The 18,320-nt window shown below is 50.7% G+C and overlaps 1 protein-coding gene across 1 annotated transcript in view; it reads left to right on the top strand.

The window, feature by feature from the left end:
- Positions 1-6,971: 6,971 nt before the first annotated feature.
- RIMS4 (regulating synaptic membrane exocytosis 4) overlaps positions 6,972-18,320 on the top strand; it is a 55,103-nt gene continuing 43,754 nt past the window's right edge. The window contains exon 1 of the mRNA XM_068701056.1: positions 6,972-7,335. Within this exon, the coding sequence (XP_068557157.1) occupies positions 7,239-7,335 (97 nt within the window). The 5' untranslated portion in view covers positions 6,972-7,238. The remainder of the gene's footprint in view (positions 7,336-18,320) is intronic.

Here is an 18,320-nt window from a genome sequence, read left to right as displayed (position 1 = left end):
TGATGTTTCAACTGGATTTAAACATGTATTTGCCTTTCACACACACAAACATATGCCTACATGTGTGCACAGGGGAATGGGGTGCAACCGCACTCCTTTTAAAGCCGGTGAGAGAAGTAAAGCCTGAATCTTTCTAAGCATGACTTGGGATGGGTGCCATACTATTGCTATGTAATTTGTCTTCATAGCTCTGAGCCATCTTAATTCTCCAGCCATCATTACTTTGCTTGGTTATCACTCATACATTTCTATATGCTAGTTTGCTTGGAGGAAAGAGGTTGGAAATTTACAGCCAGAGTGGATGAGTCTATATTTTTGGAATTGGAGCTAAATTACCCACCAGTTGAAGCATTATTGTGTTTTACAATAATTGCTGATTAAAATTCAAATGCACTAAATTCCACCTGTCATTCCCAGCATCGCCTCTGCTTGTGACAATGCCAAAGCCACGAGCGGGTATGAATGAAGGGAGGGAAGGAAGCAGTTTGTCTGCACAATTCCTTGCTTTCATTCAGTCACAATCTGCTAACCCCCCTCTCCCAAACTCTCACGATATTTTCCACAAAATGTCTGCTCCGTAGGATGCTTTGTACAGCACAGACACCGTGGTTCAGATTTTCAGAAGCAGCCTCTTTGTTTTGACACAGATGGAGGACAGACAGACATCTGCATGAGCCACAGCTCTCTTATTTGTGGCCAGTCAGCCTGCTACCTTAATACACGGGCACTTAACGATTGTTGATCTGGTTTCCAGGCTGGGTTTCCTCTTATGAAGCTTTTGAAAGGAGCTAGATGGGCTGTTCCAGTATGTCAGCTCCTACTTAGTGTCCCAGGTTTGCTCCTGGCCAAGGGATGTGCTGCAAATCCATTTCTTTCTATCTGTCTTGAACTTTGCCATGGCTGCACAACTTCTTTTGACTAGTTAAACTCTCCAGTCTTTTCCTTCTCCCTTTGTGCCTCTTGCAGCTCAGCATTTTTGGTCTTCTTGCTTTTGATCTCCTATTCTCTTTTTCCCAGCTCTGCCAAGCTTCTCCTCACTGTGCCTAGCATTTCCGAGCCTGGAGAGCTGGGGAATAGCACAGCCCCTTGTGTTGATGATAAATCTGGGCAGCGGATACGCAAGTACCTGCTCCTAGCAGTATTTTCTCCACGTAGATATTTCTTCTTTTCTTTTGCTTGTTGCTGAGTGTCGCAACAGACAGCACGTGTCTGCAAATGAGGACTACATGCACTTCGTCAGTCTGGGCCCACAGTGAGCTGTTCAGAAAAGAAACAGCCTGATTTAACATCATTCTCCATCCTTGCTGCCTAAACAAAACAAAACAAAGTAAAATAAAGCAAACAGGCAGACAAAACAACAACCAAACAAACCCAGCAAATAACATTTGGGAAGGCACGGCGAAGCAGAAGATGGTCAGCTCAATCATGTCCCACGGCAGTAGCCAACCCATTCACACACTCCAGCTCCAAAGGGGTGGAAGCCACTGGACGGCCTGAAGATGCCTGGATTTAGCAGATGCCAACAGCAATAACAGTGCAGAATCCAGTGTGAAGCCTCGAGTTTTCCTAACCCCTGGGAGAAGGCTGGCTAGACAAATGTGAGAAGAGGCAGGGATAGCAAGGAGAGGGAACGTGGGACCTAAGGCTGATGGCTCAGCGTTGCATTACTCACCCTCCCAGCTCTGTCTCACCACTGGTTTAGCACCTTTGTGGGCTTGGTTTTGATAGCTAAAGAGAGAGAGATGACTAAGACAGGATATTAGGAGAGAGGGGTGGAAAAGCAGCAAGACTGTAAACAAATCTGCTTCTAGGTGGGGCTGGGGGTTTAAAGAAGGGCAGTGCAATGTGAACTGGTCCCTGCACACAGCGTGCTGTGCTGGCTAGCTCCTGGCGGCAGCGTTTGCTGTGCCACAGCAAGGCAGGGATGTCGATGGGCTATCACAAAACCAGAGCACTCTCGGCTCGCCTGGATCCCAGCCAGCAAAGGATGCTGTAAAAGCCTGTCTGGCTGCTTGGGCAATGTGCAGAATTTCCCATGGACAGTGTAATTTTGCTGAGGCCAGAAAATCAGAATGTTTATATTAGTGGAAAGATGAAGGTAGGCTTGAGATCAAAGCAGGAAATCTGCATTCAATTCCCTGCTCCAGCAGAGCTTTTCCTTGTGGTCTTGGGCAAACCAAGTAAAACTCCCATGCTTTATACCCTGCACCGTATAAGAAAAAATATACTGCCTTCTGGTTTTTGTCTAGACTATGTAGACAGCGAGCACCTGGGGAAGAAAAAGTCTTTCACCATGTATTTATACTGTGCCTGGCTCAGGGGCATCAGTCTTCAATATCCTCTCAGCACAAATAATGAAGAATAACAGATAAGTTAAAATGAGAATTGTTACACAAACGCACAATAACCAAATCCAGCCTAGCCGTGGTACTCGGTGTAATTGGCCGTGAGTCAGTATCTCTCAGCGTCATCCCACGTCGATGCAGTGCCACCAGACAGGAGGTGGCAATGCCAGGCCGTTCTGCCGGGTTTAGTCCCCATTTCTGTGTCCCCATACTCCCCACGATCTCCTCTCCTGCCCTCCAGGCTGCTCAGGAAGACGAGGAGGAGCTCACATCAGGTGGGGGAAGCAGTCACAGCCCCGGAGAGCAGGGTGATCCATTTTGCATCTGCTTTTGGGAGCCAGAGCCCTTTGCATACCGCCGATTACACACTGCCCAGGCACCAGCAATGGCTTTGCCCTGGGAAAGGAAAGGGCAGGACAAGGCAGGGAGTTCCTCAGCCCTCCTTATTCTTAGGGCTGTTTGTCCTGAGCAGATTTATGCACGTGACGTGTTCTCACTAGCAGGGTTTGTCTTCCCACTGTGAGCTCCCAGCACAGGAACCCTTTTGAACAAGACAGGGCAGAGAGAGCACTATAAAGAAAGCAGGGAGGTTTGTTTTTTTTTCTTTCTTTCTTTTTCTTTTTTTTTTTTTTCCCAAACAGGCATATGCAGAACAGTAGAGGAGTACAAGGGGGACAAGGAGGCAGCATATCCTCCTACCCCAATACATGAAAAATAATCTCCCAGGCTGACCCAGACACCTAAGACTTGCGACAAAAATATAAGCTACGTGACTAGTTGGAAGAGAAAGAGAAAGCAGGAAAAATCTATCAGAGCTTTCCATGGTTCAATCAGTCAGAGCCTGCTCCACTGGGAAAACAATCAATTAACCACTTCCACTAGTGCAGACACAGACGGGCTACTCTGGAGGTAGTAAATCTTTGAGTTTATTTGTTCTCAGTTGACTCTCAACTTATTTACAGCATGGCAGAAGTCTTCCTCCTTGCTTTTCCTCACTCCTCTGTTTCTCCCAAGGATCGCTCTGTCCACACTGACTGATGAAGAACACTTACAGACAAACATTTTCCAGTTTGACTGCTTATTTCCCTGAAACAAGCAACCAAAGCAACCTGTTTCCTCCAGGCATCTGGAGGGCATTGCAGCTTTAACTGTCCATCTGAATTCCAGCTGCCAATACATTTCATCTCACTTTAAGGCAGAGGTTTTTGGTTTAGGAAGCTTTGGACCAGCCAGAAATCAAGGAGCCCTGCAGTACACAAATTAGGCAGGCCCCTGCTATGAGAGGCAAATGTGGGGTAGATGACGCCAAAGCTAAGGGAGGATGCTGAGGGCACGCAGCTCAAAACCCTCTGTAGTGGCAGGTTGCAAGAAAGGACTGGAGCACAGCTGGTACCACAGGTATGGTAAAAGAGACCCCTCTTTTTTACCAGGGTGTGAGCCTGGAAAGAGCACACAAAAGGAGCACTGAGAGACATAACTAACGTAAGCATTGAGAGACATAACTAACGTAAAGGGCAGGGCTCCCCCAGGGAGTTTGGAGGAAGTGGTGCTGAGAAGCTGCACAGGCACAAGGGGCTCAGACTGTGCCTGGAGAGGGAGACGAGGCTGGCAGAGGGATGGAGAGCAGAGAAAGGTGCACAGCTGTGATCTGGATGATAGAGATGTTCCTCCTCGGTGCCTGATATGTAGATCTCAAAGCACTTCAGTCCCAGTGTACAGCTGAATTTAAAAAAAAGAAAAAAAAAAGGACAGAAAAAAAGCATTGGAAATCACTTGGCAGCGGTGAGTACAGAGATCAGTCATCCAAACCACAGGCCTACGCTCCCTCCATTAGGCACTGCTACCTCTGCCATCACTGTGCTTTCAAAATGCAGTGAATTTGCAGGCATTTAGGTGGCCACAGCATAAAGTCAAGCCTAAATTGCTATTCCTTCTTTACAATTCTCCTCCCTTGCTTTGAACAAACAGAAAGCAGCTCTCAGCACTTCTAGGTAGCTCCTGTGCCTGGGAACCTGGAAGCAGTTCTGATTCACAGATGTCCCTTGCTCCTCGGATCGAATGCACTGCCAGGACTGGTAGACAGGAGCTGTCTAACAGCTTTAATGCACTTGGATTTGTCCCGATAGCGGCGGTAATGCCTTGATTGGTGCTATTGAAACCTCTCCTAAACATATGGTAATACATTCCTCACTGATGTTTCTGCCTTTCAGAACTCAGACCTGGAGTCACCGTTGTCTGCAGTAAGTTCATTCTGTTCCTGCTGCTTTACTGCCTGCCCAGCCAAGGTTTGATGAAGGAATTGATGTTATTTCAGAACAAACTTTGATTAGTTTTTGGATTAAGAAATATATTTTCTCTCAGTAAGCCTTGCAAGCTCAGTTTGGCTTCTGATACTCAAATGACCTTCACTATTCTGAATGGATCACCAGTAACAAAAACTGTGGATGTCAAAACCAGGGAGTGCCTTAATTACCCTTATTTACTCTCATTACCCTTATTTACCTTTAATTACCCTGATGAGCCTTACCTGGGACCCCCACCAGACACTCCATTTAACCTGCGGTTCCTCTGTCTTGGAGGTGAGTGTTCCCCAGATATGTTCTTGAGCTGCTTCTTGGCTTTCTTTGGTTGACTTTGGAGCTGATGTATCGGTAGGACCCGTTTCCATTGCCACCCTGGTGCAGGACTGTGCCTGGTTGGTGAGGTTGTTCCTGCCCTGAGCTGGGGGCTCCTGGCTCCCTGCCCCAGGCAGCAGCACTGCTCTGGCAGCCACAAACACTCTGCAGCTCTGGGAGGATTTTCAGTAGATGCAAGATTGTTCATGGGCTTATTTATTAGCTGTTTGAGAGAAAAGTACAGGTGTTATTATGGACTATAATTCTTATGTTCCTTACTGCGCATGGAAATAAAAAAGAAAAGCAATATTTGCAAGTATGAGGTCTTCAGCTCTGTTACAGCCTTAGAGCTTAAGTGGGGCTGAGCCAAGCCTTAGGCATAGCTGATCCCAGGGTGTCCTTCCTGGTCGTCTGCTAGTTTTCTGCAGCTGGGTTCTGGTACTTAGAAGTATTTTTTGAATTCAGGCTTTTGTTCTGCAGCACTCAACTTACAGCAGCTATCTCTGTGCTTTATTCCTGGATGGAGACATAGGGCTCTGATATGCCTGTTGTAAGACCAGGCCTGTCATGTTGTTTGCTGTGGGACGGCATCTCGTTACAGCGATGGGTGGACAGAACGAGCATGTGAGAACATCTTCCTTTGTGCCACCAGATGACAGCATCCTCGCTGGGCACACTGCGCTACAGTCAGCGAATATACTCCATGTCTCCATCCGAGGCCTATAGGCAGTGAATAAATCACGATAGGGCAGGTGCCCTTCCCCAGAATGGGCACAGGCGATGTCGCGACGTCTGTGGCACTTGAGAGCAAGCGGTGTTCAGCTGGCACGTCTGAGCCGGCACCGGTAATTCCTCACGGGGCCTGCCAGCAGAGGAATCCAAGCAGCCAGCCTTTGGGGGTGAGCTGAAAATTCACTCTGTTGCTGTGGTGCCCCAAATTCCCAGCAGCATCTATCAAATGGCGTGTTGCAGAACCAGTTTAAATGCTAAGCAAGCTCTGCCTGGTAACTCAGATACCTCCACATTGTGTTTTTTATTTTTTTTTCTTGTTGATTTATTTATTTACTGGTATACAAAGAGAATTATCTGGGGGAAAGAAGATGTTTGCTGACGAATGCTGATGGCACTGCCCTATGGCCCGTGGGATGGGGGAGGAAGAGAGGCGAGGAAGTCCAACGCGTGGCATTAAATGCCACCATGGCTGGGCTGGGTACAGACTTCTCCACGGCCGCAGAGGGACATCTGAGATACGTAATGAGTGAAACCTTTTCTCAGAAATTTTCTTCTGAAGCAATTATTTCTGAAAATAAATGTTTCAGGAGAAAAAGGTATGGATTTTCCCGTTGCTGCTGGGCCTTTAGTCTACAGGAACCACCGATGCCATTCTCTGTCTCAAGTCAGAGCACTAAGAGTGAGCTGTGTCCACCTCCTCTGGGGGACCTCCTGCCAGCCACCCCAGGTCTTCTCCTGGCTGTTATCTCTCTGGCACGGTGCCCCTGGGAGCAATGTGCCCACCCCGTGTTCTAAAACCCTGCAGAGCATGGGGAAATGGGGCCCCAAGCCGTTTATGGCACCGAGCTGGGGAACGGGGCAGCTCCTGTGTCCTTCACCTCCTCCATCCCCACACGGCACCTCACACCACCTGCCAACAAACATCCTTCAATAAAACCAGAAACGTGTACGGGGCAGATGGAGGCGGTAGGGCTCAGCGCGACGACCACCCTTGGGACCACCTTTGTGAGAAAAACACCTTCAAACTCTAACTTTTGTGTTTATTTTTCTATGGGGGTGGGGGGACGGGCACCGGACCGCAATGGCGGCACCCCCTTCACCGCACTGAGGCGAGCCCGCTCCCGGGGCTCCCCTCCCGAACCAGAGGGGCCAGGGGGCTGCGCTACGAGCCCGGCCGGAGGGCGGCGAGCCGGGGCTCGGCCCCTCCATTCCCTTCCCCTTCTCCTCCCTTCCCTCCCCTCAGGGCCGCCATTGGCGGCGCCGGTGCCGGGCGTGAGGCGGGGCCGCGGCCCCGGAGCGGGGCGGCGCCGGCAGCGGCGGGCGGCAGCAGGTGGCTCCGCACCGCTCGGCTCCGCTCTGCTCCGCTCCGCACCGCTCCGCTCGGCCCCGCAGCGCCCCGCACCGCCTCGCCGAGGCCCCTGCCGCAGCCAAGACGCCGCGGGCCGTGCTCCGAGTGAAGAATGGCGCGGCCAAGCTGGCCAAGCCACCGGCGGCGGCGGCGGCGGCGGGGGAAGCCCCCGGCGGTGCCCCCGGCTCCGGGCTGTTCATGGAGCGGTCGCAGAGCCGCCTCAGCCTCTCCGCCTCCTTCGAGGCCCTGGCCATTTATTTCCCCTGCATGAACAGCTTCGACGAGGAGGACGCGGGTAGGGGGAGAGGGAGCGGTGCGGGCTCGGGGCTGGGTGGGGGGAAGGAGCCGAAAGGGGCTGGGGAGGGGCTGTGGGGGGCTGAGGGGACGGTGCCTGCCCGGCCACCGCTGTGCTGGGAGCAGGTAGCGAGGAGGCTGCGCTCCCAGGGGTCGGGGGCTGGCGGGGGAGCTGGGGGCTGTGGGGTGCTGGCGCTTGCCCTGGCCCAAGGTGAGGGCTGGGGGTGTCAGTGGTCCCCACCTGTGGGCTCCTTTTGTGGTCCCCTTCGGCTCCCCAGCCACAGGGAGCGGCTGCCCAGGGGTGGTCCAGCAGCTGCGGTGTGCCTGGCGCTGGGATGGCCACCAGTACCCATCAGGGAGCGTGTGCCCGCGGAGGTTAGGAGGGAAGGTGTTTCGTGGCAATGAAACATGCTCTCTCTTCCCATCGGTATCAAATCGGGGTAGATTTGCCAAAGAACAGCTTCAGCATCAGCCGCCTGGTGCTGGCTGCCTCCAGGGAGGAGCTGGGTTTGCTGCCGGACATCGCGGCCGGCTCTCAGGATGGTTGGGCTGAGGGGTGCTGAGCCTTCAGGGCTGGGGAGCGGGGCAATCAGTCCCTTTAAACGAGAGTGAAGTGGATCATGACGTACATGTAAGTGCAGAAGCCTCTCAGAGCGGGTGCAGTGGTTTTTGTCTGCTTTGTAAAGACGTTTCTGGCCTCAAAGAGTTGGCAGTGTCCATAAAATGAGACCGAGCTTCAAAAAGACGGCTGTTGGGTAAGGAAAAGCAGGAAAGAAATTGGATTGAATGGGAAAGGAAGGGCACCGGCTGCTGGAGAAGGTGCCGGGAGTGGAGGGCAGCACAGCAGCTGTGTGGGTAGGGAGGGCACAAGGCAGTGGATGCAGTGGATGTAAGCACTTCATCCATCCCCAGCGGCTCACTCGTAAATGAAAGATGTTTTTCACAGTCCGTGCTGTGCCAGAGACCGAACCCATACATGAATCTGAGCAGCAAATAATGAAAGTTGGTAACTAAGGCGTGTTTTAACATGGACTGTCATGGTTGCATCCCTCAAAATGCCGGCATGCTCCTTTGTCTGGGAGCTCATCCCAGGATGTGCAGATGCCAGCAGGAATACATGGGCAAATCAGCACTGCTGCACCTTTAACATTGTAGTTTCTAAAGGAATTGACGTAAGAATAAATTCATCATCTGTGTGATTAACTTATGATTGTCATCAGCATCATGCAAGGATGCCAGGCAGCAGGCAGAAGATTGTATCCTCCAGTGGATAGATATTTATTTTAATGTTATCCTCAACATTTTGCTCTTGATTTATTTTCACTTCATGTTTGGTTTGGATGCCGGGGAGCATGCATGACGATAACGGGAGCTTTGGGAAGTCTTGGCGCTGTTGCTTCAGAAATGACTGATGGTGAGACATGCTGGAGTACAAGCACCCGGCGCGAAGCCCTGAGCAGCATTTCATTCCCTGCTGCCCAGCCCCTTTGCTCGGCGCTGGGCGATGGTTTAAGCAAATGCTTCCTGTTCCAGCGCTTAGAAAAATGGGTTTGCACACAATTGTATTTATCTATTCACACTTAGTGAATGCTCATGCATGAATGCTGATAGGCTGTCTTTATACAGCACAAGTGCTCACCTCTGAATTAAATAAATCTACAATTAAGACCTCATTCTCCAGCAGCTCATTAGAGGATCTTGCCTGCCTGAGTTAGCCTCATCAGTAAAGCTGTTTGGGGTGCTGTGCAGCACACCGGGGATGTTGCAGCGTTTGTTTCTGTATTTTGTGCCTCTGAATGTGTGTTCAGACACGTATGAGCAACCGGTGAGGATGAATGTGTGCTGCTTTGTGTTTGTGTGTGTGTTAAAACCAGAAGCCTGGATTTTTTTTTTTTTCAAGGAAGTAAACGTCACAAAAGGGAAATGATAAATGATGAAATTGTGCCAGACAAGATTCTGTAATTTTCATACCCATGCGTAGAGCGAGGTTCTGACCAGTTTGGGTTGCAGTGTGATTTCTGTCAAAAAAAAAAAAAAAATCTTGATAGCTCATTCAGGGAGGTGAATGTTGCATATGGCAAGATGTTCTCCACAGGAGGTGGCAGCAAAAAAATAAATAAATTGATCCCACGAGCATTGGTAAAGTAAGCAAGCTTATTTCAAACAGGCACATCATCCATTTTGTCTGAAGCTGAGAAGCGCATCTTTAGGAGAATGCTCGTCCTACGGAAAAAGACGAGGAGTTGATAAATGGCCACACCACTCCTTCTGAACAGAGGTGCTTGGGAACTAATGAGAACTCAAATCATCAAACAAGGACAATTTTTGAGTTGTTTCATTTGAGTTACTACAGGTGGGTCAGATTAAAGGGATTAGAAGGAAGTTTTCAGGAGAGCCCATGCTGAGAGGTGTGGTGACATGGAAACAGCTAGCTAGGTTTGGCCAGTGCTGGTACCATCTGGGGGTTCTAGGATGTTTCACTTTTTCTCTTGAAAAATGGATCTGCTTTTGAGAAATGCTTTTACTTGTAATGTTTCCTTTTTTGTATTGGCCCTTTTGTTAGTGTCCATCTTTCAGGCAGCAGATGAGAAGGCTGTTCTCAGCTTCTCTTCTGCTTTCCACAAAACCGGTGATGATGTGAGTAAACTGATTTCTCAGCAGTGGAGTGGATGCAGATGCTGCTTGTATCACAGTGTACAGAGGCTGGAGGCGAGGACACAGGACAGTGATGGCAGTGAAGGACCTGGAGCAAGAAAGTGGATTTTCTGAATGCTTCCAGAGCTAATCACCCCATGGGGAGGGGGTGATAGAGCCTCAGATGTGTGCCGTGGCAAATAAGATCATGTGCCTGTCTCTCCAAAGAGATGGATGTGGAGTGGCACTGAAATTTGCTCTCCTGTGTTGTAATACCCTGTTCATTCCTCAGCTGCTTACACAAAGAGGATACTCTGAGCAAACACTGAGCTCTGTTCGCTGGTAAGCTGCAGTGGGGCTCTGAAATAACAGAAATTACTGTCTGCACTCAATAGTGTAAGGACTCTAGGTTAATAACTCTTTTGATCTCGGCATGGTAATGTTGCTGTGCTTCCTGCTGGCTGAGTGCTGCTGCCTTTGCTCCACGAAGGTCCCCATCAATGTCAGCAGAAGGTAAGGATTCTGAAACTACGGTTATTATCTGCTTAGGTGTTGGTTTAACTTATGCAAATGCCTGTCCTGAACTCTGTTAGTTTTTCCCTAATGGAGTAGTAGACTAAAAAGAGGTTTTTTAAAAAAAAATTAAGCATAAATGTCCAAACGGTTACATGCGTCTCCGTACAAAGCAGGGTGGTTTGCCTTGGTTGCACTTGTCCTGGGGATTATTCCTCTGCCCTGCTGGCCTTTGAGGGCCTGCCTGCCATCCCGGGGCCCTCTCCTGACTTGCTTTGCCTGCTGTCCATCACCAGCATGTTAAATGTGACTGACTGCACTCTGTGCACGTTTCTCTAGAAATGCAAGCCTTAAACCCATGCATATTTCTAGCTAAGCACAAATCTTGGTTGTGTGAAGGATCCGCCTTACTCTTGTTCTTGCTCCTGGCTGGAAGCAGCAATTTGCTGTGCTGGTGGCAACGTGTCAGAAGGGCCTGAACTGCCAGGTGGCAAGTGCACGTGGCTTAAAAATAGGCTGTCAAGGACTGGCGATGGCTGTGGGAACCTGCCTTGGGGACAGCTCTCGAGCTCTGTGTGCAGGTTGCAGTCAAAAACCCCGAGCAGTGTGGAGCAGGGTGCTGGAAATCCACCGCGAGAGGTCTTGGCACTGTCCAGGACTGAGGAGGATCCTTAGGGTCAGTGGGGATGTTCTACTGAACCCTCTGCTTGCTGGCACTGCAGAGAGCCTGCACGTCCCAGCTGTGGGGCTTGGAGTTTGGGGAAATTCTCTAAAGCAGAGCAGAAGGTGAGGATTTGGTAGAGAGCAGTAGCAGTGACTTGGAGCTGTAGGTGCAAAACCCTGTGGGCTTTGGGCAGGAGAGGGGAGGTGGTTGTATGGTGGGGGCAGTTGGTGTAAGAGGGGTCCTGGTGGGAATCCAGGAGCAGTCCTTGGCTCTGAGGAGAGGGGAGCCTCCAGCCAGGACCCTGTGCGCTGCAGAGGACACAGATCCTACCTGAAGACACACAGGTGGGGAAGGGCTAAAGGTCACTGAAGTAAGGGCAGCCTGCTCTGAAGTCTGTGGAACCTGCACGTCCTGCAGTGTCTCTGAGGAGTGGCGTTGTCATCCTGAGTGCTCTCAGAGCTGGTCCTCGGGGTTCCTGAAGACACTGTGCGTGAACCTCAGGATCCAGGAGCACTTCTCATGCCCGAGTGTCTGCTCCAGCTGTGCTGGGACTGAAGGGTGAGGGGCAGGCATGCACCAGCTCCTTTCTCTCCCATCCTGAGTCCTGCCTTCCTTGGGAAGGAAACCTGTTTGCACTGGGAGCAGGCATCTAAAGCATGCCCCGACAGAGAGACACGTTTGGATGTCTGGGAGCCTGTAACAACGGGTCGTGTTGCAGATACAGCTGCCCTGAAGTCCAGGCATCCCTGAGCATCCGCACAGAGGTAAACTCACGTGAGCTACAGGGATCCTACACCCGTGAAAGCCTGGAGAGCGAAGAGGCTTTGATGAGGAACCAGCAGGAGCCGTGGTGCAGCTGCAGAGGACACGTCGGAGTGCAGCAGGTCAGAGGACCACTGCCACGGCCACGAGACGGCAGGAGGAGATCGTGCCTCAGCCAGCTGGAGCCAAGTGTCTGGCAGAGAGAAAATGGTTTCCAAAGTCAAAATGTCTCCTAGATACTGCCAGTAAGCCTTCTTGTGGCAGCTGCTTGTTCGGAAGAGAGTTGAGCTCGAGATAAAATTCAGCCTCGGCTGCTGCTTTCACACGCTATCGAGTACTGGCAGATGCGCTGCGCCACGATCAATTGCTTTGAAGAGCAACTGTGTGAAATGTTAATTCAGTGGGTTGGTAAACGGTTAATACTGGGCTGGAACAATGGGCTGGGTGCGGGCTTCTAGGTTAGTTTAGAAAACTTTTTTTGTCTGGGTTGTATCTGTTGAAATTCTCTAATTTTAAACATTTAACTTCTCTGTAATTTTAAACATTAAAGAGCCGTGAAGTTATTAAATAGAGAGATCCCCTCTGTAGGTTTTCAAGTTGCCATGGATATTTCTCAATGGCAGCACTGTGCTGGATTGGGGTGCACATAATGTTAAAGAAAATGATGATTCAAGCATTACTCTTTTTTTAAAAATATATATATTGAAATTGTTAAGTCCTTGTGGTCTGCTTTTCCTTCTTTTGGATGAAGCTAAGAGGTTTACAGACTACCCCAAACCCACTTTTATTAATTATTTGTTAGGTAGGTAACCACATTCACACAGAGAACGTACGGAGGACAAGGCAAATTATTTGCACAGTGGGGATATGAAGTATTTTTCCTGTTAACCTTTTACAAATGAGATGGTAGTTCATCCCTGAAGCCCTGCACAAACCTAAAATCTGGGGCTCATCTGGCAATGCGTTACCCAGGGGATGCTGCAGGGCAAATCCGAATCAGCCTTGGAATAACCGGGTGCGGAGGGAGTTTGCTTGTGGCCTGGTCCCTGCTATGAACCTCGCTGGCTCTCTTGTGCAGGAGGCAGGGAAGGCTGTGGCTTTTCATGGAATCACAGAATGAAAAAACATGGCTTTCACTGCCTCTTTTCCCTCTCCGTGGGGTGTACCTTGGCCTCAGGTTGTCCTGGTTGGAAGGAGCGCCTTCCTCCCAGCTGGGCTCATTCTGGCTCTTCGGAAGCAGACCTTTGTTTTACAAAGGGATTAAAACTCAAAAATAGGAATGATTTTAGAGGAGCTGCTGGAGCAATCACTCTTCCATCAAAGGAAGGTGTATGGAGTGAACCAACAGCAGAGGTGCTGTGGCTAATGCCTGCGGAGCCCTGTCGGGACTGAATCCGGATCAGACGTGATGAATATCTTCCACCGCAGACCTCGGGTCGGCACGAAGCTTGCCGGATTGTGCTGTTCCTGCACCTCCTGCACTGAACTCTTGGTCCTGTGGATCCGCTGCCCGCTGTGTGACCGGTGTGCACGGGGAGGGCTGCAGAGACACAGTAAGGATTTGTTCACCTTCAAGACCAGAAGGGAGCGAGAACCCCGTGAGAGTCAGCTTTAGGAGCGAGGGACTCGAGGGACTTAAACCTTTTCCTCATTTTCCCTCTACCCACAGAACTTACTTGCAGTCATGGAGAGCACAGCGCTGCTTCCCTCGAAGGTGTCGGCGCCCAGCCGGCCGTACGTCTCCTGCCGGATGCTGCGAGGATGTTGGTGCTCCCCAGCCACGTGTGCAGGAGTTGTGGAGTTGCCTCTGTGTGATCTCCGCCAGCCACAGGGAAGTGTCTCTCTTCCCCTTGTTTTGCTGTCAATTTGCTGCAAGTAGAGAAGTGTGTCCCTGGAAAGCTTTCTGTCTAGGAGAAACTGTTTCCTTCCTGCTCCTATTTCATGTGAAATTAATTCTAATGCAACATTTATTAATTCAAAAGCACTCTGTTCTCCCAGCTAAAGAAAATAGTCTTTACTCCGTCAGGTTCCTGCATCAGAACAAGCTGGGAAGTGCTGTAAGTGCTGTGCTTCAGCGTTTGTTTGGCAGAATGTATGAACCTGCTTCGTGTGGGGGGATAATCACGTTTGGTTGGAGGAGCTGTTCTGAGATATAATTTATCTGTGTGGTTATTTTTTGAAGCCCTATCTGCCCGTATTTGAGTGCCTCGGTTAGATTAGAAACATGAGTGTTTTAATTTAGGGGATGGTCTGCAAGCTGCTAACGCAGTTCGTGGGGCAGTGGGACCTGCCTTACACCGGCTTCTCGGGCCTCCCATCTCCTCTGCTCCTGCTCGTTCCCGCAGCCACCTGCCTCGAAGCACGGCCAGCGTGGTTGAACGAGGATTTCTAGTCCTCTGCAGAGCTGCTCGGCACCATTTGAGTATCCATGTAGCCCAGTCATGCTCCTCTGAGGTTTGGCTTTGGCTTCTGGAACAGGCTGTGAGAGCTGCGCTGTGTGGGGATGTCAGGGCAGGGATCGTGCAACACGAGCGAGGCCTCAGCAGGTGCCAGTGCTCTGCCCGCCTGCTGGCAGCACGCACACACGGGGCACGCTCTGCGCTTGCTACCAAACTGTGCTTGCCTTGGATCAGCTTTTAAGCTGGATCTTCGGCTTTGCTTTTGCAAAGCAGCATGCATAAAAGGCCTGGAAGCCCTGAGCCAGCTGAACTTCGCATAGGAATAAAGCAGAGCTCAGCACCCCCTGTTTTTTAACCAGATCTAGGCACGGTTCAATCCCCGTGGCAGGTAATGGGTTTCAGCCTCGTGCCATTAGCGTTATATCACCTTCTTCCAACACACAAAGAACTCGCACAATCTTGCAGAAGCCAGTTAAAATGTTCAAGTGCTCAACAAGCTGGAGAGTACAGCGTGTACAGGGGTGAATCTCACATTTCTCTTAAACCTGGTTTATGACTAAGGAGCTCTTGCTCGTGTCTGCGTGTCCTTACTCCGAGGAGCATAAGGGTGGGAGGTGTCCTTGAGAAGTCACTTCTCAGCACCCCAGCTTGTTGTCATCTTCCTGCTGAAGTTTCTAATTAGAAGGATGCTTTCCCGAAAAATTCAACCTAAATCTTCATGAAAATGAAGCGCGTTACTGGTGTCTTGCTCCTAGTGATGCCGGAGGCAGCCGATGGCTGCTGGCTGTAGAGGAACGCTTCGCTCTTCTCCATGCTGATACCCCAAGGTCAGGAGGTGACCGTCATCGCCACGCTCGCTCTCTCTCATCCCTCTCCCTCCTTTTCAGCCTCTTGCTTTTTACACTAAAGCAGCCTGATTTGGTTCTTAGCACAGAGCACGTTGCCAGCACTGCGTTGCCCTCGTTGCTGTGTGCAGGCTTTTGCTCGCGGAGCATCGTGGATGTGCTCTGGCTGAGCTCTGCCCAGCTGCTAGCAGAGAGGAAATCATCTCCCACGCTTTGGGGACGTCGTTCCTATAAACGCACAGCATTTGCAGGAGCACCCCTCTTCCTGACTCGCATTTCGGATGTGATACATGCCCCTTTCCAGATTGTTCTGTGCAGGATTGCTGCTGGCTGCTCATTCCCTCTTTGGCCTTTGTGCATTTGATTTCTATCTGCGTTTGGAGCTACTGCTTGGTGCCTTTGCTCAGTCTCCTCTCACTGATTTGTGGGGTGACCTATTTTATCCTGTTGGTACCCACCTAAATTCTGTATCTGCCATTTACCCAGACCTGTGCTGCGGGACATTGGTGGGATTTGGGGTTGGAGACATGGCTATACCAGGGAGCTCTGTGCCCCCGGCTCTGGGCACACTGCACCGTTTTGGATGGTTTTGGCAGCCTGAGAGGCAGAGACCTGTAACTGAGGATCCACAGGTGAACCACAGCATCCCTGCAAACCTCTTGGGACTGTGAGGTGTCTCCCTCCCCGTGGCACGTGTGATTTTGTCCCTCTCTGGATCTCACCATCCCCGTAGCTGTAAGAGCTCGGTGTTTGTGGGGTCAGACCTGCCTCCAGTGGTGTGGGACTCCCGCCAGCTGCCCACCGATACCGCGAGTACTGACAGCTAGCAGGAAATGTGTCCTGCCACGGGGATGGGAAACATGGTAATTGTGTCGCAGCCAAGATGTCTAAGAAGATTAATGTTTTTTTTCTTTTTTCTTTTTTTTTTTTTGTTGGAAATCCAGCTCCTCATTTAGCACTTCTCAGCATCTTGGAAGGATTGTGTGGGTGGCTGTTTTTTTTTTTTTTTACTTTTATTTCTACTATTTACCTTTCCTTGTATTCGATGCGTGAAATCGCAGCACAAGTAAAAAGGAAAATTTGACTCAAAATTTAAATGTTGCTGCTTTATATCCGTATTTTGTTTTTAATTGCATTGTCAGGGAAATAAATGAGAAGGCTTCTCCTCTCTCATGCTTGTCGGACTTCCAGCTGTTGTAGCCGGTTTGTTCCTGGAGAGCCACATCATGGCAAATACAACCCAGTAGCGCTCTGATGTCCATCACGTGCCGCCGTCCCGCTGGCTGAAGCCCTGTTAGCCCATACGAGGTCTCACTGGTGGCCCATGGGATCGGGGCAGTTGCCCTGCAGCAGTTCTGCGGGGCCCTTTTTAACTCCACAGGGGTTTTAAAATTCATCTGATGGTGCAGGTAGGTAGCGATCCATTCTAACTTCTGTGGTTTGATAATTGGCTGCTGCTCCCCACCCCAACAAAACAAAAACCCCACAACCAGGATGAGTTGCTGTCACAGCCCGCTGTTACGTTTCCCCTTTGGTTAGAGGTGATTTTGGTACCTGACTGTCAGGAAGCACATGGTTTTGTACCTGATCTGCCTGATCCCTGTACATCTGCCTTTGGGAATCACAGCCCACAGATGCATCCCCTCTGGATTTGGGATTTTTGTTTCTTTGTAATAAGATGGAACAGGCTAGGCTGGTGTAGCTGAAGACAAAACAAGCTTTCTGCCAAGGATCGTGGTTTTGACAACCAGAGCGTGTGCTTGTTTGAAATATTAAATATGGAAAGTTGGGCAGAAACGCCTGCGAGTTTTGGGCTCTACTTTTTACTGAAAAGGAATGGGATTTCGGGTCGCATCTGCCCACAGCCATTGTGAAAATCAGCAGCAGTCCTGCTTGTGTGAGGCTGAAGCTCTGCTGGTCCGGGTTTGAGCCAGCGAGCGGAGGAGCAGCCTCGGGATGGGAACAAGCTGATGGAGGAGCACTGAGAGTGCTGGTGTGGAAACCAGGGCAAGAAATGCCCAAGGTGGGTGTGCAGACCAGCGCCCGGCCTGGCAGACGGTACACATGAAAGCAGAGTGATTTATGGAGCTGGTTTTGTTAAAAGCTTCCTCATGTGTTTTTGAAAGCCGCCAGCTTGGTCAAAACCCACCACCCGGGCGCTCCGAAGGGGTTGCACCCGTGGCGAAGCTCTGACAGCCCCTTCGTGCAGGCCTTGCAGGCTGCCACGTCCTCGCTGCCTCTCGGGAATCAGACGGTGTCAAAATGTTGCGTGGTACGAGGACATTTCCATGGTAACGTCAGCATCCCATGGCACCCGCTCCTGTGCCGTCGCTGTGCCTTCCTCCTCCGGCTGGGGCCGTCGCGGCACCCAGCTACGGGCTCTGTGAGCTGAGGGATGGGGCTGAGGCTGGAAGAGGTGCCCTCCCTGCCCGTTGGGGTGCCTGCAATAAGGGTGCCTGCTTTCCACGGGGCGGTTCCTGCATAATTCAGCTTTAAAGCATCTGCCCTTGTTTTCCGCAGCGCCGGAGGAGCAGCATCTCGCTGGAAGATCTGCCGTGCTCCTGGCACCCCCAGCACCTGCTCCTACCTTCGGCTCCTTGTTGGGGGCTCCAAGATCACTTGATGGGGGAAATGATCTGGCCACACGTGGGGCCAATCCCTTCAGCAGCCTCCTGCACGCAATCCTTCGGCTGCTCCGGGCACTGCTGGCCCCGGGGCCACCTTGGACAGCAGCCTCGGGTCTTTGGGTAGAGCCCCCATGGTTTTGGTCTGCCTATAAATGCTTCAGTTCCTGCTGCTACTTCTGCACTCACAGTGTCCCGCTAGGGTTCTCAGCATTTCCCATCTGTTTTTCCCCCTTTTCTTTCTGTATTTACACGTTTCCACCAGGTGATGTTTTCCAAAATTAGCATCGTGGATTTCTTCGCGGTGCAGACAACACATGTTTGTTGGCTCCTTTCCCTTGACATCAAGAAAGCTGTTCTCAATGTTTTATTGATAAGCTAGAGACTTGGCAAGGAGCAAGCTGAAGATACTGTCTGTATGGCAGCCCGTGGCCATTCCACCACTGATATTTTCCACTCCTGCTCGACTCTCTGGAGGAGCAGTGCAGTGGTCTTGGTTTTATCAGCGTGCGTGTGCTGCTTCTGAGAATTGCATGGGTCAGGAG

The sequence above is a fragment of the Anas acuta genome, chromosome 16 (genome assembly GCF_963932015.1).
Source record: "Anas acuta chromosome 16, bAnaAcu1.1, whole genome shotgun sequence".
Lineage (NCBI taxonomy): Eukaryota > Metazoa > Chordata > Aves > Anseriformes > Anatidae > Anas > Anas acuta.
This window is presented reverse-complemented; position numbering and strand designations above follow the sequence as displayed.